This window comes from Suncus etruscus, chromosome 2 (genome assembly GCF_024139225.1).
Source record: "Suncus etruscus isolate mSunEtr1 chromosome 2, mSunEtr1.pri.cur, whole genome shotgun sequence".
NCBI lineage: Eukaryota > Metazoa > Chordata > Mammalia > Eulipotyphla > Soricidae > Suncus > Suncus etruscus.
The window spans coordinates 15,300,620-15,327,635 of record NC_064849.1 but is presented as its reverse complement, the minus strand read 5'-3'; the positions used below and the strand labels follow the sequence as shown (position 1 = coordinate 15,327,635).

General features: G+C 38.8%; 1 protein-coding gene across 1 annotated transcript in view; it reads left to right on the top strand.

Moving 5' to 3' along the window:
• Window positions 1-27,016, top strand: part of MYO5C (myosin VC) — a 92,895-nt gene that overhangs the window by 59,655 nt on the left and 6,224 nt on the right. The window contains exons 22-34 of the mRNA XM_049769289.1: window positions 348-528; window positions 1,879-1,972; window positions 2,288-2,351; window positions 2,434-2,514; window positions 3,429-3,609; window positions 5,612-5,705; window positions 6,463-6,520; window positions 10,060-10,225; window positions 14,679-14,766; window positions 17,591-17,689; window positions 20,053-20,207; window positions 22,705-22,794; window positions 23,271-23,421. Of these exons, the coding sequence (XP_049625246.1) occupies window positions 348-528; window positions 1,879-1,972; window positions 2,288-2,351; window positions 2,434-2,514; window positions 3,429-3,609; window positions 5,612-5,705; window positions 6,463-6,520; window positions 10,060-10,225; window positions 14,679-14,766; window positions 17,591-17,689; window positions 20,053-20,207; window positions 22,705-22,794; window positions 23,271-23,421 (1,502 nt within the window). The remainder of the gene's footprint in view (window positions 1-347; window positions 529-1,878; window positions 1,973-2,287; window positions 2,352-2,433; window positions 2,515-3,428; window positions 3,610-5,611; window positions 5,706-6,462; window positions 6,521-10,059; window positions 10,226-14,678; window positions 14,767-17,590; window positions 17,690-20,052; window positions 20,208-22,704; window positions 22,795-23,270; window positions 23,422-27,016) is intronic.

The window sequence follows — 27,016 nt, the reverse complement described above, 5'->3', positions numbered from 1 at the left end:
TATTAAAAATCAATAGAATGGGGTAAAAATAAATAAATAAATAAATTTAAAAAATCAAATAAACTAAAAAAAGAAAATAATGATGAGTTTTTATTCCATTAATTTGTTAAATGTAAATATTTTTATTTCCTAATGTTAAAATATTCTTATTTCTGAGAATAGACTCTGACTCTGTGAATAAATCTTAATGTACTACCAAAAAAAATCTATCAAAACCATCAAAGTCAATTTTAATGAACTGTCTCTTGTTTTCCAGTCTCTCTTACTATTTTCAAAGTGGTATTCTAATTTGGGTAAAGAATTTTGCAACTATTCTAAATGGATTCTTTCCTTCTTTTGCTGCCTAGGCTTCTGGAAAAAAGTTTTGAGCTGAAATCGCAAGATTATCAGAACAACATTCAATCATTGAAAGACAAAATCAATGCTCTTAAGGTTGAGAAAATGAACTTGGAGCATCAGTTGGAGGAAGAGCGTATCACCTCAGTCAGCCTGAAAGGAGATGTGGCAAGACTGAGCAAACAGGCACAGGTAGAAGCCAAGTTTCCCTTTTACTGACCTTATCTGAACCTGCCTCATAATTTTACATTTATATAGGATCAGGAATTGAAAACCTCTGTATTAAAGGACAGAGATCAAAAGGACCCAGATTTCTCTTGTTAGTTGCTTAAAAATCCACCATACAAGGCCAGAGAGATATAGAGGATAGATAGATAGATAGATAGATAGATAGATAGATAGATAGATAGATAGATAGATAGATAGATAGATAGATAGATAGATAGATAGAGTATAGAGATATAGAGTATAGTGGGTAAGACTCTTGCATTGCATATGGCCAACCTGGGTTCAATCCCCATATTCCATATGATCTCCAGAGCCTTCCTTGGAATGATTTCTTAGCACAAAGCCAGGAATAAGTCCTGAGCACATCCAGGTGTGGCCCAAAAATACCCTCCAAAAATTACTGGATAATTTGACCCTTTAAAAACAAACAACAACACCACCAACAACAAAATGTGTCCCTACACTTTCCAATACAAAATATCTCAGTATAGATTGGAAAATCTTGCACTTTGTAGAATATTTATGATTATTACAATTATATGGTTTTGGTTGGAGGGTAATGAGACCTTATTCTCATCAGTGTCCAGGTACTCAGTGTCCAGGTACTCCGTGGTCATTCCTTGTCTAATCTTTGAAAAAACACATTTAGGCACTCACACTTACTCACTGACAAGGATTGGGCTGTGTTGGCAATATGTAATTTTGATTCCTTCTCCCACCTCCAATAGAAATAGGGCCTTAATATCAAGGAGGGGTTAATTGCCTCCATACAGTTCCTCTAGCCAAACCTGTGATCATTATTTAAACTGCTCTTACATGGTAAAGAAGGCAGAAGACAGCCTCTTTCCTTCGACCTGAACCTATAGCAGGCCCCACGGAGCCTACTCCGAGACTCCTTGCACTCATTTATGTTCTTCTGTATTCCACGTTATATCTACAGTGTCCTAAATTCTCCATTCAGGAAGGTGATAACTTTTATTCTCATCTTTTCATCCAAAATTCGTATGTGCAAGAGAAACTTTCCTCTGTGACTTTATATCTCTCATATCTTCCTCCACCCCCAACTCTAGCTTGTAGTATTTTGTTTTGCATAAAGTAGGGAGGCTAATTCTATTGAATCAACCAAGATATAGAAAGAAACAACAGTGTTTTGAGAAAGATAACTATACTTTGAGGTAAAGCTGTATGGGCAGTGAAGGGGCTTTAGTGAGAGTCTAGAACCCAATTTAACTAACAAGCATATGATATTGTGATATTACCCCCTTTTGCATTACTCCTAACTGCTATTTTTTCTTTCATCTGCTTCTGATTCAGACAATATCTGAATTCGAAAAAGAGATAGAGCTACTTCAGGAACAGAAGATTGATTTGGAGAAACATGTACAAAACCAAAAACGGGAAATGAGAGGTAACAAGATGCACTGAATCCTTAGGTCACACAGATTGGAAATATCATTGGTATCACCTTAATGGCGAGTTTGGTAGATATGATGGTTGGTTAATTAGATATATAGTAGATTGAGTATCTGGCTTGCTGTAGTGGCTTTGAGTTTGTTGGATGGTTAGATGAATAATAAGTTAGTTTGCTTAGTGGCTTAGCAGGATACTCGGTGTGAGTTTGAAAAAGCATGGTTCGCCAAAAGAAATGGGAGGAGATAAATCATTCTGAGATTATTTTAGTAACAGAAATAAAACTTTATGCATTTCTGCATTTTATTTTCAGAAAAGATGTCAGAAGTCACAAAACAACTTCTTGAAAGCTATGATATTGAAGATGTAAGAAGCAGGTAATCATTTTTGCATCACCAAACCTCAATAAGCATTTAATGTATGAGAGAGGTGTTAACTGTCTTATCCTCTATTTCCCAGGCTTTCTGTGGAAGATTTGGAACATTTAAATGAAGATGGAGAAATTTGGTTTGCTTATGAAGGACTAAAGAAAGCAACACGGTTAGAAATTCCCCATAAGATTCTTCTTGACTTTTCAAAGATAGTGGACTCTTGGAAATCCAAAAGTTTTAATAATATAAAGAAATTTTATATATGATGTGATTATCATTAGAGTTATTTCTTAGAGAATTAGTTTAATAATGGAGAACAATATCCTTATGGAACTTATTGCTAAATAATAAAATCTAAAAGCTTATAGATAAAAATTGATTATACCAGATTACTGTAGATATGTTTTAAAATTTTTTAATTTGTTATACTTTTTATTTTTAAATATTTAGGTTTTAGGAGTATAATGTTTACATAAAACTTGGACAGAAAATATAGTTTTCTCATACTGCTCATATGAAGAACCCTCACTGATCTCTCCCATTGGGGTAGCCCATCTGTTTGTATTTGGAGAACTTTCATTAATGCATCATTATCTTCCAGAACCAAAGCTTCTATAAATTATTATCATTGTTATATTAACATGATAGTATTTAAATGACTTAAAGTATAATTTTAATTTTAATAATTTCTAAAAGTTTCCTGCTCTTGTCTATATTTTAACACTATACATGCTCTTTACAAACTGGGAAGAGTTTATCATTTCATTAACTGTAACTCTATCTACAAAAGTGAATTTGATGGCCTTAGAAAGTGATTCTAATTCTGGATTTCACAACTTCACAGTTACTACTTACTCAGTCATGGTACAATAAAGATAACACAGCTAATTTCTTTCTTTTGGAGGCGAGCGGTTGTGTCTGGCCAATAGCCAGTGATGCTCAGCTGCTACTCTTGGTTCTAAGCTCAGGGGTCACTTTTAGTGGTGCTCAGAGGACCATCTGTGATACCAGGGATTGAAGTGCCCTGCTCACTGAACTGTCTTTGCCTACCTACAGTTAATTTTCTGACTCTCCTTTTCATAGCGTTCTAGAGAGCCATTTCCAGTCCCAGAAGGATTGCTATGAAAAGGAGATCGAAGCACTGAACTTTAAAGTGGTGCATCTAAGTCAAGAAATAAACCACCTCCAGAAATTATTTAGAGAAGAGAATGACATCAATGAAAGTATTCGTCATGAAGTGACCAGGCTAACATCAGAAAACCTGGTAGGGTCTCAGCAATGGGCCTGGTGTTGGTCTATTCTAGAGCTATTGTTCGTTAATGGAGTAAAATTAAGTTTCTTGGAAGTAAAAGAATGAATATTAATTTTCAAAGGGATGAAATAACTGGCCTAGAAGATAAAATAATAAAATTGCCCCATATTTGATAGTGTTTGTTACCACAAAAATGATCCAGATTCTGTGGCCTAGACTCTGTGTGTGTTCTGAAATTGTGCCCAGTCCATATATATTCTGTGATGGGGGGGGGGGGGGTATTTGTAGAGTGCATGTATTGACATCTGTGTGTGGTGTGTGTTTATGTGTGTGTGTACATCTAGCTCAATCCAGATTTGTGTGTGCATTTGTGTATTTGTGAGTGTGTGTAAGTCTAGCCCAATCAGATCAATCCCTCTACTTAAGTTTTTATCTCACCTTTTCAAGGACTTCCCTCTTCTTTAACTGATATACATTCTTTATGCTTAATTTGCCTTTTACTTTATTCTAACTCATGCATACTGGTTTAGAGAAATGCTTTAGAAATCACCTTACTTAGGAAAAAAAACACACTTTTCTGAATCCTCTGTCACCATCATCTCATTTCTTTTGTTGGAATTGATTAAACTTCTCATTGGTTTATAATTTCTTTACTAACTTCCTAATTTCTCTTCAGCCACTCCATTCTGCTCTAACCTTTACCAGTAACTGAAGCTACCTATGCCAGGCCAAGCACAAAAAGGTTGATTTTTCATCCTCATTCTCATTTTAGTCTCTAGGCAACATTTGATCAAGATAATCACTTCTTCTCTATCCTTATTGTTCTATTTACTTTCAGAACACCACAATTCAGCTTAGTGTCTTCTCACCTCTCTGGCTGCTCTTTCTCAGCTTCCTTACTGTCCCCTTGTCTTCTGCCTAACCTGAAGATAACAGGAGTCTCAGGTCTCTGTTCTTTGCTAGGTAAACCTTTGATAGTTACAATAAGGAGTTGGCCATAAGAGCCAATTGAACCAACAAGTAATCTTTGTGTGAACTTCAGAGACCCAGGGAGTTTTTATGAATCTGAACCACTGAAAAATGTCTTAGCTAATTGAGGGTGATGGTAGAGGACAGAGTTCATTTAAAGACAAATACAACCACAAAGGGTTTTGAAGCACACCCTTAAATGCCTCTAAGCTTCCACTCATAGGCTATGCAGTCGGAGTTCAAAGGTGCAGCAAGGAGCAGGACTGTTAGTACAGCAAGGAGGGCATTTCCCTGGCATGTGGCTAACACAGGTTTGATCCCCAGCATCACATATGGTTTTCTGAGCCCACCAGGAATTATTCCTATGTGTAGAGCCAGAGCACTGCTAACTGTGGATAAAAAAAAAAAAGGTGCAACAAGACCCTTAGAGATGATTTTTCAGTTTCTAGATGAGTTCCTCAGGTGAGTGCTAAGTAAGTCAGCTGCAGTTTCCACCTTCTGCCCCTTCCTCAGCTCAGCCTCTGTCTGCTCTTTCACCACACTTCCTTCCTCCCAGGGGCTCAGTGAGTGGTGTTGGAAGTGTGACTTTTTGAGAACTATGCCCTCTGAGCTTACTAGGTAGTTTTTGTGATTATTAAAGGCATATGGGGGGACTAGAGAGATAGTACAATGCATAGGCTCTTGAGTTATACAGGACCAACCTGAATTCAATCTACAGCATTTCATATGGTCCCTGAGCACCTCCAGGAGTGAAGTGCCAGGAGTAAGCCCTGAGTACAGCTGGTGTGGCCTAAAAAATTACAAAAACTAAAATAAATAAATGATCTTAAGAGGAAAGTCCACAAATATAGAGTCAAAAAATAAAAATAAAACAAAGGAGCCATGAAATCCTGCCATTATAAATTTTGTACATTATTGTGTCTAATATAAAAGTTTTTTCTGAAAACTGAATTGTATTATTAGCATTTTATCAGAGTAGCTCTGATATTTTAAAGTGCCTAGAGGAACAATTTTGTATTCAAAACTTTCTCATTTTTCTCTAAAGATGATCCCAAACTTTAAGCAGCAAATTTCAGAACTAGAGAAACAAAAGCAAGATCTTGAAATTCGCCTGAATAAACAAAATGAAAATGTGAAAGGTAAGTAAGGCTGCTGAATACATTGACCTACTTTTAGAAAAAAAAGTTTCTTAGCACCCAGAAAAATGAGGTGAGGACTTAGTCTCTCTCTCTCTCTCTCTCTCTCTCTCTCTCTCTCTCTCTCTCTCTCTCTCTCTCCCTCTCTCTCTTTCTCTCTCTTTCTCTTTCTCTCTCTCTTTCTCTCTTTCGCTCTCTCTCTCTCTCTCTCTCTCTTCCTTCTACCCTCCTCTCTCTTACATCCTGCTTGTGGGATGCTAGAGAAATGGAAAACTTGGCATGCCCGAGGTCTTTATGATGATGGCAGCTTTCTGTAAGCACCATTAATTATTTCCAGTTAGATAAGAATGTGGATTAATATTCCAATTTTTAAAGAAAAGCCAGATCCAGATTTGGGGGGGGGGGTCACACTCGGCAGTGCTCAGGGGTTACTCCTGGCTCTATGCTCAGAAATCGCTCCTGACAGGCTCAAGGGACCATTATGGGATGCCAGGATTCAAACCGCTGTCCTTCTGCATGCAAGGCAAACCCCTTACCTCCATGCTATCTCTCCAGCCACCAGATCCAGATTTTTATGTTAAGTAACACATTTGAAAATAATGGCTTTTAAAAAATTTTAACCTTATTCTAGCCAAACAAAATCTACTCTCTGGCTAAACACAGAGATCCTAGGGACCTCTGATCATGGAAAATAGAGCTGAAAGTAAATCAGAGTACAATGATCTCTCCTAGAAAGTACTGACAGTTATTCTTATTATAGAAAATCTAGAAGAATTGTCTCATCGGTTGAGTCAAGAAAAGGAAAGAACACCGAGAATGTAAGTATTACATGCATATCCTTCATCATCTTCTCATGGAATGCTGATTCTTCCTGAAATTCTAGGAGACAACTGAGATAAAGTATTGAGTCAAAAAAAGCCAAGAATTAATTGAGATATATTAGTTATCATTCTTCAAGTGGGGAGAAGAGAAATATATTTGTGTTTACACAAACACACACACACACATACACACACACACACACACACACACACACACACAACTCCTCTCTAGGACAATGTTCAAGAAATCCAACCTCCAGGGATAGTGACTGAATGGAATTTTGCAGAGGACAAAATACTGACCTCAGACTGGAGAAATAGTACAGTGCTTGCCTTACATGCAGCAAACTCAGGCTCTTCCGTAGCATCCTATTGTATATGTAATTATTTTAGGGGCTCTCGCTTCTGGCGCCAAGCGCCAATCGGGCGCCAGTCGGGCGCAACCCACTCCGGGAACAGTGCCAGGTGGGGAGTTTGACTGGGGCTGTACACCTGTCAAACGGTAATGCAGGAGTCCTAAGGTGAGCTCAGGGAGGACAGAAACCTCCCGTGGAGCGGAAGGGCAAAAGCTCGCTTGATTTTGATTTTCAGTACGAATACAGACCGTGAAAGCGGGGCTTCACGATCCTTCTGACCTTTGGGGTTTTAAGCAGGAGGTGTCAGAAAAATTACCGATCAGGGTAGGGTCAGTAGCATAATAATCACCTAAAATATTTACATACACAACAGCATCCCATATGGTCCCATAAGCCAACAGAAGTAATTCCTGAGTGCAGAGCCAAGAGTAACCCCTGAACACTACTAGGTGTGGCCCCCCAAAAAGAAAGACACTAAACCCACTGTATTTCTCTTATGTCCTTAAAATGTTACAGCATGCATGCTAAGTAGCTGTCCCCCCAGAAAAAAAAAACTGTAAAGAAAAAATATTGTGTAAGAAAAAGCATTTTGTCATAGCAGGTTATTTAGGATAAGATTTAAAGTCCATAGAGAGGTTTCCTTTATCATTCCCTCAAATTTCTATCCTGCCCATCACTTATGGAGCTCTGTGAGGAAAATGTTCGCTTTTGCTACCAGTACCACAAGATACTTATTTTTATTTATTTTTTGTTTGGGGGCCACACCCAGCAGAGGCCAAGGATTAGTTCTGACTCAAAGCTTACAGATACCTCCTGGAAGGGCTTAGGGCACCATATGTGGTGCCAGGAATCAAACCTGGGCTGGCCATAGACAAAGGAATCACTTTATCTGCTATACTATTTCTCTATCCGCAAGACACTTAATTTTAAGAGTATTGGACAGGAATTTTATGTGCCAGAGGGCATTTTTACTTATGTGATTTTATCATTTGCATTGGGGGAAAATGAGGAGCCACAAAAGAAAGAAATTTTGATAGTCTCTTTACTGTCCTCTCTGTTGTTGACTTTATTTTTAATCATCTGCTTCCCTATATCTTAAAAAAAGAAGAATCTACTGACACCACTTCTTGCCATTTATCCCCAAACACAAACACATGAATTCACAAGGAACAACTGTGATTATCCCTGCACTTAGTATACTAGCCAAAATATGAAAACAACTCAAATGCCCAACTATGGAGGAATGGGTCAATAAGTTGTAGTGTTTATGCAGTCGTAAGGAAAAACAGAAGTATGCAATTTTCAGCAACATGGTGGAACAAGAAGATATGCTGAAAGGAGTCGGTGAGAAGAAAAGGGATGATACAGAATTATCCCTCTCATGGGTGAGTTAAAGATACATAGCAAGGGAACAACAAATGGCCAAAGGCAACACAATAGAACTGATCCACACAATTGATCTGCAGGAGGGAATAGGAGTTCAAAGAAAGGGACAGTAAGATACCTGAGGGAAGGAAGTTGGTACATTGGTGAGGGATGTGGTGTTGGAACTACATGCTTGAGAAACCATCGTTAATAGTGTTATAAATCACAGAACTCCAATCAATTTTTTTTGTGTGGTTTTTGGGTCACACCCGGCAGTGCTCAGGGGTTATTCCTGGCTCCAGCCTCAGAAATTGCTCCTGGCAGGCACAGGGGACTATATGGGACACCGGGATCTGAACCGATGACCTCCTGCATGAAAGGCAAACGCCTTACCTCCATGCTATCTCTCCGGCCCCCAATCAATTTTTTTTAAATAATAAAATAAGATATCTCAAGCTGGAGCAATAGCACAGCAGGTAGGGTGTTTGCCTTGCATGTGACCAACCCAGATTCAATCCTCAATATCCCATTTGGTTCTCGGGCATTTCCAGGAGTAATTCCTGAGCACAGAGTCAGGTGTAATGCCTGAGCATCACTGGGAGTGACCCAAAAGACAAAACTAAATTTAAAAAAATTTTTTGGTTTTGTTTTTGGGCCACACCCTGTGATGCTCAGGGGTTAGTTACTCCTAGCTATGTATTCAGAAATCGCCCCTGCCTTGGGGGACGATATAGCCAGACTGATAGCACAGTGGGTAGGGCATTTGTCTGGCAAAAGGGTTCTATCCTCAGCATCCCATATGGTTCCCTGAGCCTGCCAGGAGTAATTTCTGGACACAGATTGAGAAGTAACCTCTGAGCACCATGGGTGTGGCCATAAAACCAAAAAATATATTTTAAAAAATAAGAAATATGTTCCTGGGTCCAGAGAGATAGTATAGCTGATAAGGTACTTGTGTTACATGTAGTTGACCTGGTTTTGATCCCTGGCATCCCTTATGGTCCCCTAAGTATTACCAGGAGTGATTTCTGAGTGCAGAGCCAGGAGTAAACCCTAAGCACCACCATGTATGGCTGGGGGAAAAAAGGTATATCTTCCCCAAACTATTTACAAAAGATAAAATCATTGTGTTTTTGACTCTTGAGCATGACTAGGAGCAGGAAACTATGAGTACACAGAACAAGAATCTCTGCTCAGGTTAAGGAAACTATAGCAGTCCATGAGCATCTTCCTGTCATTTTGTCTCCCCTTTAAGGTTTCTTTTCTCCCATCTAAAGGACTCTCTTGTTCAAGTAATATCCATACCTCAATTGGTCAAAGAATCTTCCATCTTTGGAAATATCAGTAGTGGCTCCATGATTGCGAAACTACAACCTGTTGTGTATGTGAACATTTTTATGGGATTATTATGTTACTGACCCTACCCTGATCGGTGATTGTGCCCTATCCTAGGGTGTGACCTGGCATTCTGCTCCCACCCTAGAGTGGTACCTGATTCTGCTCCTACCATTGGGTGGTACCTGATTCTGGGGCATAAAAGCAAGGGTCTGTGGAAGGTGAGGGACTTTTTTCCTGGGGCCTATTCTTAGGCCTTTTGGCTTCGGCCTCTTCACGGAATAAAGAGCTGTTTTCTTCGGAAGCCTGACTGCCTGTTGGCTTTCTTCCCGCCGCATTCACTTCAGAACTGCTGGCTGAACAGGGTAACAGATGTGTGGTCTGAGCTGGAAGAGAAAGGCCTCATCCTCATCCCTCCTTCAGTCAACCTCATCAGGGGCTGATTTGCAACAACAACCAACATTTCTTTTCTTTTCTCAGGACCACAGAACCCCAGAATGAAATCCACACCGAAGAGAAAGAAAAACTAGTGGGGAAGATTCAAGAAATGCAAGCAGCCAGCCAACACTTGGAAGCACATGAAATGGAAAGTGAAGTCCAGAACAGTTTCCAGCAGGAAGCATCTCGACTCACTATGGAAAACCGGGTGAGAAGTCTCCTGACCAGTGGGTGGGATGAATCTGTAGTGTTAAAGAAAGGGCAGCTTGATCACATAATTTTTCTTTCACACAAGCCTTTCTAGACCAAATATCATCTTCCATCAGAGCATCTTTTCTTGTTTTAAGACAATAAGTCTAAAACTACAGCCCACTATTGGGGGCTTTTGGGGCTTATAGAGACAGCACTAGGTCAATAATCAAATAAAGCATTGGAGTATTGGAAGGACAGCTAGGAAGAGAGATAAGACAATGAGCCCCTCTGTATGCTAAGGTTATAGACCCCATTGGTGAACAAACTCAGAGTAAATGTATCCCATCACAGGCTTGTATTTTCTTTTCTTTTTTAAATAATATTTTATTTAAACACCTTGATTATAGACATGATTGTGGTTGGGTTTCTGTCATGTAAAGAACACCCCCCATCACCAGTACAACATTCCCATCACCAATGTCCCAAATCTCCCTCCTCCCCACCCCACCCCTACCTGTACTCTAGAAGGCTTTCTATTTCCCTCATACATTCTCATTGTTAGGATAGTTCTCAATGTAGCTATTTCTCTAACTTAACTCATCACTCTTTGTGGTGAGCTTCATGAGGTGAGCTAGAACTTCCAGACCTCCTCTCTTTTGTCTCTGAAAATTATTGCAAGAATGTCTTCAATTTTTATTAAAACCCATAGATGAGTGAGACCATTCTGCATCTTTCCCTCTCCCTCTGACTTATTTCACTCAGCATAATAGATTGTATATTCTTATGAGGGTAGAAAAAATTTAAGCACTTCTTCCCTTTATTTTCAAAGACTTTTGTAACTTCTTTTTGAAATATTGAAATATTTTTTTATATTTTTAGTCAAACTGTTCTGTATATAACCATGATAGTAAATAGGAAGCTTTTGTATCTAACATCTTTATCAAATTGTTAATGCCTTTGTCATAATGAAATGTGGTAGCACAGTGGTAGGGCATTTGCCTTGCATGTGGCTAACCTAGGATGGACACGGGTTTGATCCCTGGCATCCCATATGGTCCCCTGAGCCAGGAACGATTTTTTGAGTACAGAGCTAGGAGTAACCCCTGAGCACCACGAGTGTGGCAAAAAAAAATTTTTATCTCTATAAAATTTCCTGGAAATTCCTTTTTGTTATGGGGTGGAGGAGGTGCAGACACTAGTACCTTTTTGTGCTGCTCAGAGGATCATGTGGTGCTGGAAATCAACCTGGGACCAGCCGCATGCAGCCAAGGTCTTCACCTCTATGTTCTCTAGCCTCTTCCCCAGCGATCCCCTTAAAAATTTTCCTAGTGTTTGAAACCAACAAGATTGAGAAGCACTGAAGCAGTAGATGGGACATTTTCCCAGAGCTAGACAAACTCAGGCTACTTCCTAATCCAGCCTCATCAAGGACAGTGACTGGGAGAAAATTCCCCAAGGTTCTCCAGTGGCCAGCCTGGAAATAAATACCCATAGACCCCACTACACAGTTGTTAGCATCAGCCTTCCCACATTCTTTTTTTGTTTGTTTGTTTTGTTTTGTTTTTTTTGGGGGGGTCACACCTGGCAGCGCTCAGGGGTTACTCCTGGTTCTATGCTCAGCAATCACTTCTGGCAGGCTCAGGGGACCATATGGGATGCTGGGATTCGAACCACTGTCCTTTTGCATGCAAGGCAAAAGCCTTACCTCCATGCTATCTCTCTGTCCCCAGCCCTCCCACATTCTATCTCACAAGAAAGTCACAATAATGTCAATGTATGTCTTGCAATGTCAGGATTTAACTTAAAAGAGTAATTATATTTAAAAAGGGAATCAGAGGAGTTCACATTAAGAGAAAAGTGATAAATTCTTGTCAGGGGTTCTAGCTGACACCGTCTGTTTGGAGAAGGGAATGACTTTCTCCAAGAATAGACACCTCTATTCTAGACCAGACCAGATACTGTCTGCTACATGTGTGTCCTCTCTTGCAACTATGCCCTTGAATCATTGAGTCAATGGTCAGTGGTCCAGGTCCAGTGTTGCATGTCTTGTTCCTTATGGACCTTCACTCCCCTGCTCTAAGTGTGGTTTAGATATGGAATGCTCTGAGATTTGTGTGAATTTTTTGACACTCTTGAAGCAGTGATGTGCCACTCTGTTGCTCCACCATGGAGCCCCCATGTGTTCTCAGGGCCTGTCTCTTCTACATTGCACTGAGCCAGGGGCATTGAGGATGGCCCTGTTCAACCCAACAAACTGTTAGTAGTTTTCTGTGTCTGTCTTCCACTTCCTTCAGCTCATCCAGCTGAGCTCAAAAGGACCTTTTACATAGCTAGGTCTGCAATGATTGCTTCTGTTCAGAACACTTTATCTTAACATTGTTCTCCAAGTCAGGGGTTATCATCGGGGGCTATGTACTCCCCCAGTGAACTTGCAAGATATTCTAAGTGGCTATAGATGCAAATCACATAAATGGGGGCCAGCACATAAAACTAGGGAGCACGGGAAAGATAGAGGGGAGAGAGCACAGAATGGAAACAAGGGGTCGGGGGCATGGTTAGGAAAAGTTTTACAAACACTGATGTAAATAACACAGTATAACAACCATTATGCATAGCATGTAAATTGCATTAGGTACATAAGTTATATAAATAAAAATAAAGTGCAAAGAAAGGGAGAGTTTTTTTTTAATTTTCTGGAATATTCTGGGATATGATGCTTGAGCATTCTTGGATTTTTGCTATACTCAAGGATCCCCCAAAACAATACTCTATGGATATTGAGATATTCTTGAATAATGACTATTCCTAGTGTTATAAGTGAACAGATGAATATATATAGCCAAAATTTCATTTCTGTATGTTAGATGTAGATTTGCTCATAAATGAGACCACCATATTGATTTCTTAGATAACAAATGACTACAAATTCATGGGCCTAAAAAAAATGCTGTTGTGATTGCCAAGAAATTCCAATTCAAGTGTTGGCAGGAATTATATTCTTCCATAGTCTCTTGAAGAGAATCTCTCCTTGCCTTTCCCAGTTTCTAATGACTCCCAGCATTCTTGCACTATATAATCCATCACAACACTCACTTTAAGTTGTCTTTTAAAAAAAAATTTAAAAATTGTTAATTTAAGCACTGTGGTTACAGATGTTCATAGTTGGGTTTCAGTCTTTCACCAGTGCAACTATCCCACTACCAATGTCACCCATTTCCCTCCTTCTCTACCTCCTGCCTGTCTAAGGGACAGGCATTCTACTTCTCTCTCACTATCATTGTCATAGTAGGTGTCTGCTGTGTCTTCACACAGCCTCCTTTTGTGTGTCTCTGTGCTCTTCTCTGGCTCTTATATAAACAGCCTTATTGGGAGTAGGACTATAAAACCCAAATGATTCACATTGTAGGTGTCCAAATGGAAATCAATTTCAAGAGTGTTTATTTAACTCACTATATAGTCCATTGAGTAAAAGAAAAATCTATATTAATAACTATTCCTAATATAATGATCACTCACATCCAAGTTAAAATTAGATATAGGACAGGAGATACAATAATTAAAGCATATGCCTTGCACGCACCTAAACCAAGTTCAATTTCTGGAACCACGTAGTCTGCTAAGTATCACCTGAAGGTCCCCAATAAATTCCCACAAATTCATGTGTGGTCTGGGTAGACTCAGCATCACTGGGCCCAAGCATCATCATAGCTTCAGGCCCTTGCATTGAATGAACTTTTCAGTCAACCAAGAATTCTCTGTGGGGGGATGTAAGACTCCTAAATTTTTCTATGGAGGATGCCTAATTTATATATCATTATTATTTCAGTTTTGAACCACAATCAACAATATACCAGGGCTACTGCTGCCTCAGGGGTCACTCCTGGCACCACTTGTGGGACCATATGGTGCTAGGCCTTAAAACAGGAGTCCGCCACACATAAGTCAAATGTCTTGCCCCTGTATTATCTCTTTGGCCCTAGATGCTACTTTGACTTTACAAGTAACAAAAGTTGTATTGGGCTGGGGAGAACATCTTGAAATTGAATCTGTCATTCATGGTTTCTAGTAATATAAATTGATGTAAATTTACTCGGGGGTCATTTGGAAGCAAATATCACATTTCCTTTGAATCAGTGAAACTTCTAAGATTCTAGTTTAAATGGTCAGATATGTGAATGAAACATTGTTTTCCAGAGTGTTTAATGTGATGTCATTAGTTATAGCAAAAAAATACCACCAAAATGAATACTTAACTGGGTATTAACTTGGGAAAATACTTACAATATAGTTAGAGAAAATAGATGAATTGTCCTGATGAAGTAATGAGTAAAGACTGCACAACTGACTATACTAAAGCCCATTGAATTATACAATGATAATTATATAATAATTGTACATGAATTATAAGTCATTTTGTTACTTAAAATAACCTAAGATTTTTCTAAACAAATGCCTTTTTTTGTTTGTAGGATCTTGAAGAAGAGTTAGACATGAAGGACAGAGTGATTAAAAAGCTACAAAATCAGGTCAAGACTCTAACCAAGACAATTGAAAAAGGTAACTGAAAATTTCCTCACTTTGCTAAGGTCAACACACATTGAACTATTTATTTCCTGATGTTGTTCAAAGTCTTTGAAACACAAAGGAATTATGGCAAAGACCTATCTGATGTCTGGTTAAAATAAGGACATTTCCAATGCCTTCCTGTTGGAGTGACAACTATTTATTAGGATTTCTAAAATGTAAACTTCCTTGGGGGTGATTTGGAAGCAAATCTCCAATTTCACTATTTTTTCTTTTTCTCTTTCTGCATCTTTTTTGCTTTTCTACAACTCAACTATAGAATAGAATACTTTTTGCTTCCCTTATTAATTTTCATTTAACAAGTAATAAACCCTAATCTATAGCAACTTAGAACATGTAACAGCACTGTTTCTGAGAGTCAAAAATCCAAGAGTGGATGAGCTGGGTGATTCTGGTTGACATGCAATTAGAGCAACATCAGAGAAGCAGTTATTCAAAGGCTCTGCTGGGTCTCTAGTATAAGCTTTCAATTTCTTCATCTCACTGTTGACAGGAAACAATAAATATTCCAGGTGATATTAGCTTCCACAATTCTACAAACAAAGTATCTGGGCACAAATTACTACTTTTGTATGATGCTCCCCATTAGGTATTTCCTTTTATTTATTTAAATATAATAATAATAATTTAATAATATACATTTCTTTTTATTTAGTATTTATTTGTTGTACTTACAGGTTCAGATGCAATTTACCAATCTTAACATAAAGAACACATATCTTTCTTAAAAATAACTGTGTTTTACTTTGTGATATAATTGACACAGATTTTTATGTCTTCAATGGAACAGGGCTTATAAATTAATAGGATAAAATCTCAGATGGTAGTAGAAGTGCATAGTTAACTCAAGCTACCTTCCTCTTCACCCACCAAAACCTACTCACTTTTCTTAGCTCAACTTGGAATCCTCTAAGAATTTTCAAACTATTCTGGTCCTTTCTCTATATGAATTTTTTTTGCTCCTGTCGTGATTGCCAACAACTGCCATAACATAGTTGTCTAAACTCAGTGACTTAATATCATACAAGTTCATTATTTTGAAGTTCTGAATATCAGAAATCGATACTGGATTTTATTGATCAGTGTTGATCAGTAAGATCCAGATGTCAGAAGGACTTTCATTCCTTCTGGAGACTGTTCCTAGTTCTGGAAGCTGTCCACATTCCTTAGACTGTGGGTCCTTCCTTCCTCCTCAAATTTAGTGCATGGCACCTTAAAATTCATTCTAACTCTCAACCCTCTCATTCATCCTCACATGTTTTCTCAGAATGAACATGAACCTTTGGGACCTTGAAACTATAATTAAGGATCTTAAGACTGGGAAAACATCCTAAATTATACAGATGAACCAAATGTAATAACAAGGAAGTTTATAAGAGAGAGGCAGGAGTTTCTGAATGAGAAAAGATTATGTGAAAACATAAACAGAAGTAAAGAAGAAGCTAGAACGATGATAGCTGAGACACAGTGATGTGGACACAGGCCAGCCTATGTGGACAATCGCTAAAATTAGAAAAAGCAAAGAATAGATTCTCCCCTAATGCTTCCAGATAGAACACAGCCTTGCTGACACTTTAGCCCTATACAATTTAGTTTAGTCTTATGACCTTCAGAACTTTAAGGTAAAAAAATTTTAAGGGGTTGTTTCTTTGTACACTTGCCTCATATAATAATTTTTGTTTGTTTGGGGGCCACACCCAGCAGGATTCAGAGGCTACTCCTGGCTCTGCACTTAGAAATCACCCTGGCAGGCTAGGGGGACCATATGGGATGCTGGGGATAGAACCCGGGTTAGCTACATGCAAGGAAAATGCCCTACGTGCTGTGCTATTGCTCTAGCCCCCTCATATGATATTTGATGTTTTAATTATCACATAAGATTTGTATTATTTGGGGAATAGAGAGTCAGTTGTGCCTCAATATCAAAGATACAGAGGTTAAGACACTTGCTTTGCATATGTTCAATCTGGGTCCATTCCCATTGCCAGGAATAACCCCTGAGCACCACTGTATACCCTGGGTGTGCCTCCCAAAGTAAAGAGAAATGAATGCAGCTCTTTAGTATCATAAAGCTCAGTATTTTATGTACCCAATGTTTTGTTTCTCTTTCTTCCATACTGTACTATTGCTATCTTACAACAAGAGAAACATAACCTTCCCATTCCTACTGTGCCAGATACATACCACACTCTTTATTTTGGGGAGGAGAGGCATAGCTGGTGGTGCTTAGTGGTGCTATTCTTGGTTCTGCACTCAGGAATTATGCCTGGCAGTCTCAGGGGACCATATGGGATATTAGGGATCAAACCTGAATCAGCCACGTTTAAGGCAAATCTTTTACTCTCTGTACTCTCCCTGACCCAGTACCAGTTTCTCTTTAAATATTGCTTTCTCAATTCCTTCCATCCCCTCTTCCTTCCTCTTCTTCCAACCTTATTTAATTCCTCCCCTCTTTTCTTCCTTGCTTGCTTGTTTCCTTTCTTGTTCAGAAATCAAACCCAGGGCCTCACACACATAAGCATGTACTTACATGCTACTGCCGAGCCATACCCCCATCTCATAAGGATTCTTTCAAAGATAACTCTGTCTTTTCAGCAGCAGTTATATTCATTAATATAGTCCTAGATAAAAAGTTCTTAGGATTTAATAAAGTTTTAACGAATCCAAAATCCAGGAGTTCAAATACAAACCAACCAGAATCAGGTTCAGGTTCATAAAACCAGGCTGATACATGTAATGAAATAGCCTGTGGAAGCTGTTTTCCTCTATTTAACTAATTATTTGCTTCTATTTACAGCCAGTAATATGCATGTGCCATCAGAAGACAAGGAGTACATGGGAATGCTGGAATACAAGAGAGATGATGAGGCCAAGATTGTTCAAAATCTCATTCTCGGTAGTGAGACCTACTCTGAATTTTGCAATATTTTGATCACTTGACCACCTGTCATTGTTACAGTTCTAGGCAGGGTCAATCTCTTGTCTTCCTTCATTGTTTCTTCTCTTTTGTCTGTGTTTGTTTATTTTGGAGTCATAACCAGCAATACTCAGGTGTTATTCCTGGCTCTGCATTCAGAAATCACTCTTGCAGTGCTGTGGGGACTATATGGGATGCTGGGTATCAAACCCAGTTCAGCCACATGCACTTACTAGTACCCTACCCACTATACTATTGTTCCAGCCTCATTGCTTCTTATTAAACTCAAACTTCCAGGACATCAGTGCTGTTGACCAGATAATTCTTTGTGGGGACTTTGTGGGTACTGAATGGCACCCTTAGCTTCTATTCTAAAGATGCCAGTAGCAACCCCTCCTCATAGCAGTAAAAAATATTTATGGCTAGGGCCAAAGAAATAGTACAGGGTTTAGGGCACTTGCCTTGCATGTGGCCAACCCAGATTTGATCCCCAACATTCCATATTGTTCCTTGAACTCCACCAAAAGTGAGTGCCAAACAGAGCAAGTAAGCCCTGAGCACTGCCAGGTATGGCCCCATATAAAAAGTTTCTGATTGAGATAATATTTCATCTTCATCATAGAGGCAACAGTGGGAAGGCATGGAACTAGGGTCCCAGCTATATCCAATGTGCCCTGCTAGCCAAGTTCCTTTCTCAGAAGTATTGCCCAAGGCCAAGAACAAGATTCAGTGGCTTGGAGAACTTGCTTTGAAGACTCGAGTCAAAACTCCAAAGCCTACATGCCTCAAGAACAGCCTGAGCTCTTCCAATTGGAATTTTCTAGGAGAAAGTTCCTGTCAGATGATTCAGGGGGTCAAAGGGCATGCCAGGCAAGTGTAGGGCTATGAGCTTGAGCCCTGGTCCAGTAATGTCATATGGGCCATGCTCTGGAATTCCTGGGAGTGAAACAGAAAACACTGTCCTGACTTCTTCCTGGTTTAATCATCAGGGCAGCATAGAAGACAACCCAGGCACCCAAGCAATAATAAAGTGAGTGTGCTTTGCACACCGCTGACCCAAGTTCAGCCCTGACATCCATATGATCTCCCAAGAACTTCTAGGAGTAATCCTTGAGCAGAAAGCCAACAGTAACCTCTGAGTACCACCAGATGTGATCTAACCCCTACCCCTCACACACACACACACACACACACACACACACACACACACACACACACACACACACACACATACACACACACACACACTCGACCTAGCTTTGTGGCCCAGGAGTTGTGTCATAAGTTCATAAGCTGTGTCATAAGATTCTTGGCTCTGTTTGACTTCTATGGGGCAGTTTCTTCAATGGAAGCATGATAGGAACTTTCCAGGTATAGCTAGTTCTAGGAGACTCCCAGTCAGAGGTCTCAAATTTGTGGCAGGCCGTTTGGGGCCCTCTGTACAACATTTTGAGGCCCTGCCCTAGAGGAATCTTTTGTTTTATTTTGTTTTAGTTGTTCGGGTCACACCCCCAATGTTCAAGGCTTACTACTGACTTTGCACTCAAAGAGCACCTCGACTTTGCCTCCTGCGGCCCCTAGGTAAATTGAGTTTGAGACCCCTGTTTATGGGTGGGCAGTCTTCAAAGAAACCTTTTTTAGTGTGACGTTTTAGTAACTTTTTAGTAACTTTTAGTTACTGCTGTCCTGCTGAAAAATGTGTGGTTTTCCAGATGGTGTGAAAAACCATGTTTAGCCACAAAATTTGAAAGCAGAAACACAGCATGCAGCCCCACTTCCTATTCCTGTTCACCTCCAGACCACCATCCCCCAAACACACTTACACTCCACACTTTCCTTTCCACCCTGACTGAGACACAGCTATGAGACCTATTCCTTCCTCTGTCCCAGCTGACTATGAGGTTTTCCTTAATCTTTATTTGTCCTGTGAAGTCTCCCTTCCCCCTTGCTCCTCTCTTGATCTCCCTGCCTGTCTCTCTTCCTCAGTGGGATGCGCTGCTGCTCTGGTTTCCTACCGAGATCAAATCTCATCTTCATGGCAGGGCTGCAGAAACACTTCATGGAACAGAGGCTGGAGACTTGAAATCCAAAATCCCTGCAGCAGGGAAAACAAATTCTGTCTCTCATTTAGTCTTTTTTTTTTAACAAGAAGAAAAGATTTTTATAAGCTGGGTATCAGGTAGAATCTGTCTATTTTTACCAAGATAAGAACTAGACTAAATCTTTCAAAACCAAGAATCATCCCTCTGTGTCTGTGCAGTAGAGCAGCTAAAGAAAAACAGACTATCTTTACAGCATGCAGAGAACTGAATTCTGGCTCGATCTCACTCTTTCTGCTCCAGACATGAAGCCCCGAGGTGTGGTGGTGAACATGATCCCTGGGCTACCAGCTCACATCCTCTTCATGTGTGTACGCTATGCAGACTTTGTAAATGACGGCAACATGCTCAAGTCCCTGATGAACAGCATCATTAATGGCATCAAGCAAGTGGTTAAGGTAGGAGCCACTTTTACATGGGCTCTTTTGGTATTTTTATGCTGCTCTGGGAATCCCTTTGGGGATGGGTAGTGTCCCTATTGTGCATCTCTGTCACCACCAGTCTTTGCTTAGTCATCCATGATTCCTTAAACCAATCTGAAGCCAATCAATAAAACCAAGCCTTCTGTTTAGGAAAGGACAAATGAGGTCAGGGATCCCCAAGGGTGGAGATGGACCAATAAACTTCAACCTTAGACACTGTAGCCCAACAGGCACCACCCCACCAGTCCATGACCTGTGGGTAAGATTCCCAACTGCAAGGGGTGGATGCTCTGGCCAAATAACCACTGGATGGTGAAGCCCAGAGAAGACTAAAATTTACCCATCATTCTATAAATTTTAACATTTATATTTTAATTAAACTCAAATAATTAATTCTCCCTTCTAAAACCACCTTACAAGCTTTTATTCTTGCCCAGAAATAAAGATAAGTTACATGTTAGTAAATTAGAGACCTATTTTTTTTCACATATCTCCTTAAAAAGCGGTGCTTGATGTTGAGATATATTTTAAATTTTCTTTTTTTTTTTTATAAAATCTTTAGTTTAGCACCATAATTACAAACATGATTGTAGTTGGGTTTCAGTCATAAACAGAACACCCACTTTCACCAATGCAACATTCCCACCACCAATACCTTCTTCCTATTTTAAATTTTCAGTGAAGGAAGTCCTCTCTCATTTTTAATAAAATATATGTTTTACTACTGAAAGATGAATATTCATGGTGTGATTTACTGCTAAATAATTGATGTTTAAATATAATTTAATTAAATGTGGGGTTTTGGGGGGACGTGGGGGGTTCCCAAGCAAACCTGGGAAGTCATTCCTGGTCTACTTAGCCAACAGGCTCAATGCCTATGCCTTGTTATGGAATTGATCCCAGGACCTCCACATGCCACTAGACATTCACTCCAACTCTGATATCTCTCCCTGGCCATTTAAATACTATTGTAAGTACTCTAGGAAGAGAATTAAAAACTGTGAGTTGAGGGCTAATGAGCTTGTACAGTGGGTAAGGTTTTGCATTTGTCTCACTCAGTTTTATTACCTGGCACTTCAAATGGTCTCCTAAGCAAGCCAAGAGTGATCCCTGAGTTCGGAACCAAGAATAAGTTCTGAGCATAAGTGAGTGTGGCAAATTAAAAGTAAAAAAAAAAAAATGTGCTGAGCTCATGAGCAGTTAAAGCAATTCTTTCTTCTACTTGCTCTTTTCCCAAAATAGACTGTACTGAGAATTCATTATTCATCAAAAGTTAGGATTAGCAAACTAGCATCTATTCAATATGGAGAACTTCGGAATTACAGTCTTGACAGGAGCTCCCAGAGCATTTTTGTAAGAACCCTACAAAGTAATGATTTTCTGTTTTATAACTTCATAAATTTTGGACACACTTGCAATGTGTTTGCCCTGTCTTACTGCTCTTAAATTGCATGAGGTGTGTAAATTCGTTTCTTATTTGCCTTTTCTGTCTTGGACTCTCCAGTTTCCTGTCCTATTGTGCCCAGGATGGCTCCCTGGTCCCTGTACATAATCATTTAAACAATCCTCTTGAACCCCTTTAGCGACTGTGCCTCTTAGTGGTCTCCACCAATTCTCTCACTCATTCTTTCACTCGTTGTTGTAGTATAAATGGAATGAGTATAAGTTTTCAGCTTTAAAGATGAATAAGATCTGAGGCTTTACCATAAAAAGAAAATATAGTGAGATAGCTGATAACAACCTATTTTATTGTATAAATTTGTTAAAAGAGTATAAGTACTCTCACAAAAATGTGTAAGTTAAGGTCTATATAAATTAAATGGGGGTAATCCTTCCATAATTTGATATGCATAAACATATGCTTTAAGTTTCTACCCTTTTATTCCTCAGCTAATGCCTCAATGAAATTTATTTTTTAATTAATTTTACTTAGATACTATACTTTTAAAGTTGTTTACAAAAACTGGATTTTATTTGGTTTTGTTTTGGGGTCATACCTGGCAGTGCTTAGGGGTCACTCCTCATTCTACATTCAGGGAATCACCTCTTGTTGGGTCTATATGAAGTGCTAAAAATTGAACCTGGATTGTCCCCATGCTAGACATGTGCTCTGGGGCTGGCAAGGGGGCGCTAGAGGTAAGGTGTCTGCCTTGCAAGCACTTGCCAAGGAAAGGACCACGGTTTGATCCCCGGCGTCCCATATGGTCCCCCCAAGCCAGGGGCAATTTCTGAGTGGTAGCCAGGAATAACCCCTGAGCATCAAATGGGTGTGGCCTGAAAAAAAAAAGACATGTGCTCTACCTATAGCACCATCTTTCCAGCCCCAATAACTGAATTTTAAAACAAGAAAATAGAAATAAGTATAATAAAAGCTTTAGTGAGTAAAAGAATTCATTAACTAGTGAGATAAACTATTCCTGACTGAGAGGCACTCATCAATTATTTAGTGCATATTTGTCTTCTCTTGTTTTAGGATCATTTGGAAGACTTTGAGATGCTGTCCTTTTGGCTTTCCAATTCTTGTCATTTTCTCAACTGCCTGAAGCAGTACAGTGGAGAGGAGGTAGGGATGCTTCCCTGCTCTGGGTTCTGTGCTGACTGTGAATCTTCAACAGACCCATCTAATTCAGAGTTTCTGGGGGAATGGAACTGATCCACCTGTTCAAGGAGAACTCCACTCCAGTAGATTGGTCTGTATATGTGCTGTGTTTTAAAACTATAAAACTCACATATATCACAATAGATTTATTTACATAGTTTGTTTGTGTTTGGAGATGTCTCCATTTTTTCCCATAAACTTTCCTTGGGAGCTCTTCACCACTAGACAATGGCTCTAGGCATTGTCATTTGGTGGTACAATGACATCTACTTAGAGAAAATAAATGCTTTCCCCCCCAAATATCCCCCAAAGAACTCAATCAATAAAAAACAAACCTTAGATTTCAAAATATAGGATATTAAAAATATTGTAGTATCACTTTAACAGATAGTATTTTCACTGTCATTTTATAACATTTATATGCTCAAAATTACTTTCAGGAATTCATGAAGCATAATAGTCCCCTTCAGAATAAGAATTGCTTGAACAATTTTGACCTTTCAGAATACAGACAAATTCTTAGTGACGTGGCTATACGAATCTATCATCAGTTCATTATGGTAATGGAAGACAATATTCAACCAATAATAGGTAAGAAAAGAATTGATGACCAAAATTATTTAACAGTTGTTTTTATATTTTTTTGCAATTTCCGTCTCTCCTAAAAGTGCAGTTTTTTTAAATAAAGTTATAATTGAATCACTGGATACAGATACATAGTTGTTGATGATTGGTTTTCAGCTATACAATGTCCAACATCCATCTATTCACCAATGCACATTTCCCACCACCAGTGTACCCAGTTCCCCTCCCTCACTCCCTCTTGCTGGATGCCTATATAGAAGACATTTTTCTTCTCTCTCTTTTTCTCTCACTCTCCCACTTTCACTCTCTCTTCCTTTTATTTCTGTTTAGACACTATGGTTTGCCATATTGCTACTGAAGGCACATCATGTATATTACTTTACTTCCTTTTATTTTTTTAAATTATCTTTACTTCCTTTTTAGCACCCAGTTTATACCCAGAGTGATTGCTTCCACCCATCATTGTCCTAGTGGTATCTTCTCTCCCCTAAGTTCTTTCCCCTATTCTTTGTGGTGAGCTTCCTACCATGGACCAGCCCTCCTGGCCTCATCTCTATTGATTTTCGGTACTATTACCATGCTACTTTTTTTTTTTAATATTCTACAAATGAGTGTGATTATTCTATGTCTATTCCTCTTCTTCTTGCTCACTTTGCTCAGCATAATACTCTCCAGATATGGATGGATACATCCATTTTTTCTAACAACTATATAATATTTTATTGTGTAGATGCACCACAATTTCTTTATCCACTCATCTGTTTGGGGGCACTTAGGTTGTTTCCAGAGCTATTATGAGTAATGGAGTGAAGATACCTTTTCTGCATTGTGTTTTTTGGGTGCTCAGGGTCAGTTCTAGGAGCAGTATGACTGGTTCATATGAGAATTCAATTTCTATTTTCTTGAAGAATATTCATATTTTTTTCCAAAAAGGCTGTACTAGTCTACATTGCCAGAAGTAATGGATGAGAGTTCCTTTCTCTGCACATCTGCATCAGCACCAGTTGTTTTGTTCTTTTTGATGTGTTCCAGTCTCTGTGGTATGAGAGGATATTTCATTGTTGTTTTGTTTGCATGACCCTGATAATTACGCAGAACTTTTAGGGGGAGGGTTTTGGGCCACAAGTGGTGGTATTCAGGCGTTATTCCTGGTTTTGCACTCAGAAATCACTCCCAGCAAGCTTAGGGGCCATATGTGATGCTAGAGATTGAACTCAGGTTGGCCATGTGCAGGCAAACACCCTATCCTCTGTAGTATCATGCTGGCTCCCTGATGTGTAAAGTTTTTTATGTGCCTTTTGGCCATCTGTATTCCTTCCTTGAGGAAGTTTCTGTTTATCTTTTCTCCCCATTTTTGATACGGTTAGTTTTTATTTTTCTTGTTAAGTTCTACCAGTGTCTTAGATATCAATTCCTTATCAGATGAGTATTTGATGAATAGTTCATCCCAGTTTATAGCTATATTTGTATCCTGATCACCATTTTCTTTGAGATGCAGAACCTTTTGTGTTTAATATAGTCCCATTTGTTTATATTTACTTCCATTTGCTTGTTGTGTTTCATCCTTGAAGATGCCTTTAGCCTCAATGTCATGGAGAGTTCTGCCTATGTTATTCTCCATATACTTTATGATTTCAGTTCTGATATTAAGATCTTGAATGCATTTTCTATTTTTATTTTGTGTACAACTTTAAAAGAGGTCCAAGGTCATTTTTTTTTCATGTAGACAAACCAGTTTTTCCAATAGCACTTTCTGAAGAGACTTTCCTTGCTCCACTTCATATTACTTGCTCCAATATCAAAGATTAATTGATCATCTACCTGAGGATTTGGGTCAGGAAATTAAAATCTATTCCATTGATCTGAGAGTCTGTCTTATTCTAGTATCATGCAATTTTAACTACTGCCACTTTATGTTACAGTTTAAAGTTGGGGAAGATAATGGGTCCGATTCTCTTCTTCCCAAGGATCACCTTAGCTATTCATGGAAGTTTGCTGGTCCACATAAATTACAGAAGTATTTGATCTATTTCTTTGAAACATACCATGGGTATTCATATAAGGAGTGCATTAAATCTGTACAATGCTTTAAGAAGTATTGTCATTTAATGTTAGTCCTCCCAATCCATGAGCATGGAATGTGTTTTCATTTCCTTGCATCCTCTTTTATTTCTTGCAACAGTGTTTTGTTGTTTCCTTTGTATAGGTCTTTCATGTGTTTAGTTCAGATGATTCCAAGGTATTTCATTTTCTAAGGCACAATTTTGAAAATGGGATTGTTTTTTAAATATTTCTTTCTTCTCTTTATTTATGTATAGAAAATCCATAGATTATTGTATATTGATTTTGTAGCCTGCTACTTTATCATATAAATCTATTGTTTCTAGAAGTTTTCTTTAAAGTCTTTTGGATCTTCTAAATATAGAAACATATCATCCACAATAGTCAGAGTTTGTCTTCATCCTTTCCATCTGGAAGCCTTTAATAACTTCTTTTTGCTAATTGCTATGGCAAGTACTTCCAATGCTATATTGAATAGAAGTTATGAGTGGGCAATCTTATCTTGTGCCAGATATTAGAATAAACTCTTTTATCTTTTCCCCCATTATATGAAGTATAAGGTCTTATATTAAGTATAAGGTCTGCTGTGGAGTCATAGTTAATGGCTTTGACGATATTAGGGAAAATTCCTTCAATCTAGTTGAGAGTTTTTATCATAAATGTGTTTGGATCTTGTGAAATGCTTCCATTTCAGAGAGGTTATATAGGGGGTTACTACTAATTGGATCTTCAGGATTGCAGTATTCACCTACAAGGTGTAGTTGGGTTTTGTGCTGCCTTACCACAGTTCCTTTTGTAGCCTCAAGGTGCTTCTTTTCTATGTCACTGTCAGTCTTACCCATTGCCAGGTGTGTATCAGGGGAATTTATGTGAGGGATTTTCTTTTGGCAGTGAAAGCTTTAGCCCATTCAGGAGGACGCACATCTAAGTGTGAGTAAGCCGAACTTCATTCTTTTTTTTTTCTTCTTCAAACTTCATTCTTTTGTATAATTCAGGGCATAACCACCGATCCACTGTACCACCACCCACAGTTATCTCTCTTAGTTAACAAGGAGAGATTACATGGAAATCTGTCAATATGGGATGTGTATTACAAAGAAAATAATTTTTAAAACTAAAAACAGCGGCCGGAGAGATAGCACAGTGACAAGGCATTTGCCTTGCGTGCAGAAGGATGGTGGTTCAAATCCTGGCATCCCATATGGCCCCCGAGCCTGCCAGGAGTGATTTCTGAGCATAGAGCCAGGAGTGACCCCTGAGCACTGCTGGGTGTGACCCAAAAACCATTAAAAAATTTTTAAAGTAGCATGAATTTTTATTCCTTTGAATTATTGGATTGCTTAAAGTAATTATACTTACAGAAATTGTTCATAATTTTCTTTCTGCAAAGATGATTCATTTTGAAGGAAAAGACAAGAGAATTTTCTACTGCTAATCCTAGTTTGATCTAAATATTTTTTAAATCTTGACATCCCACTCAAATGCTTGTATGCTTTTTTAAAACCTATTAAATCTAAGGGCTTTCAATGGCTCCAGGCCA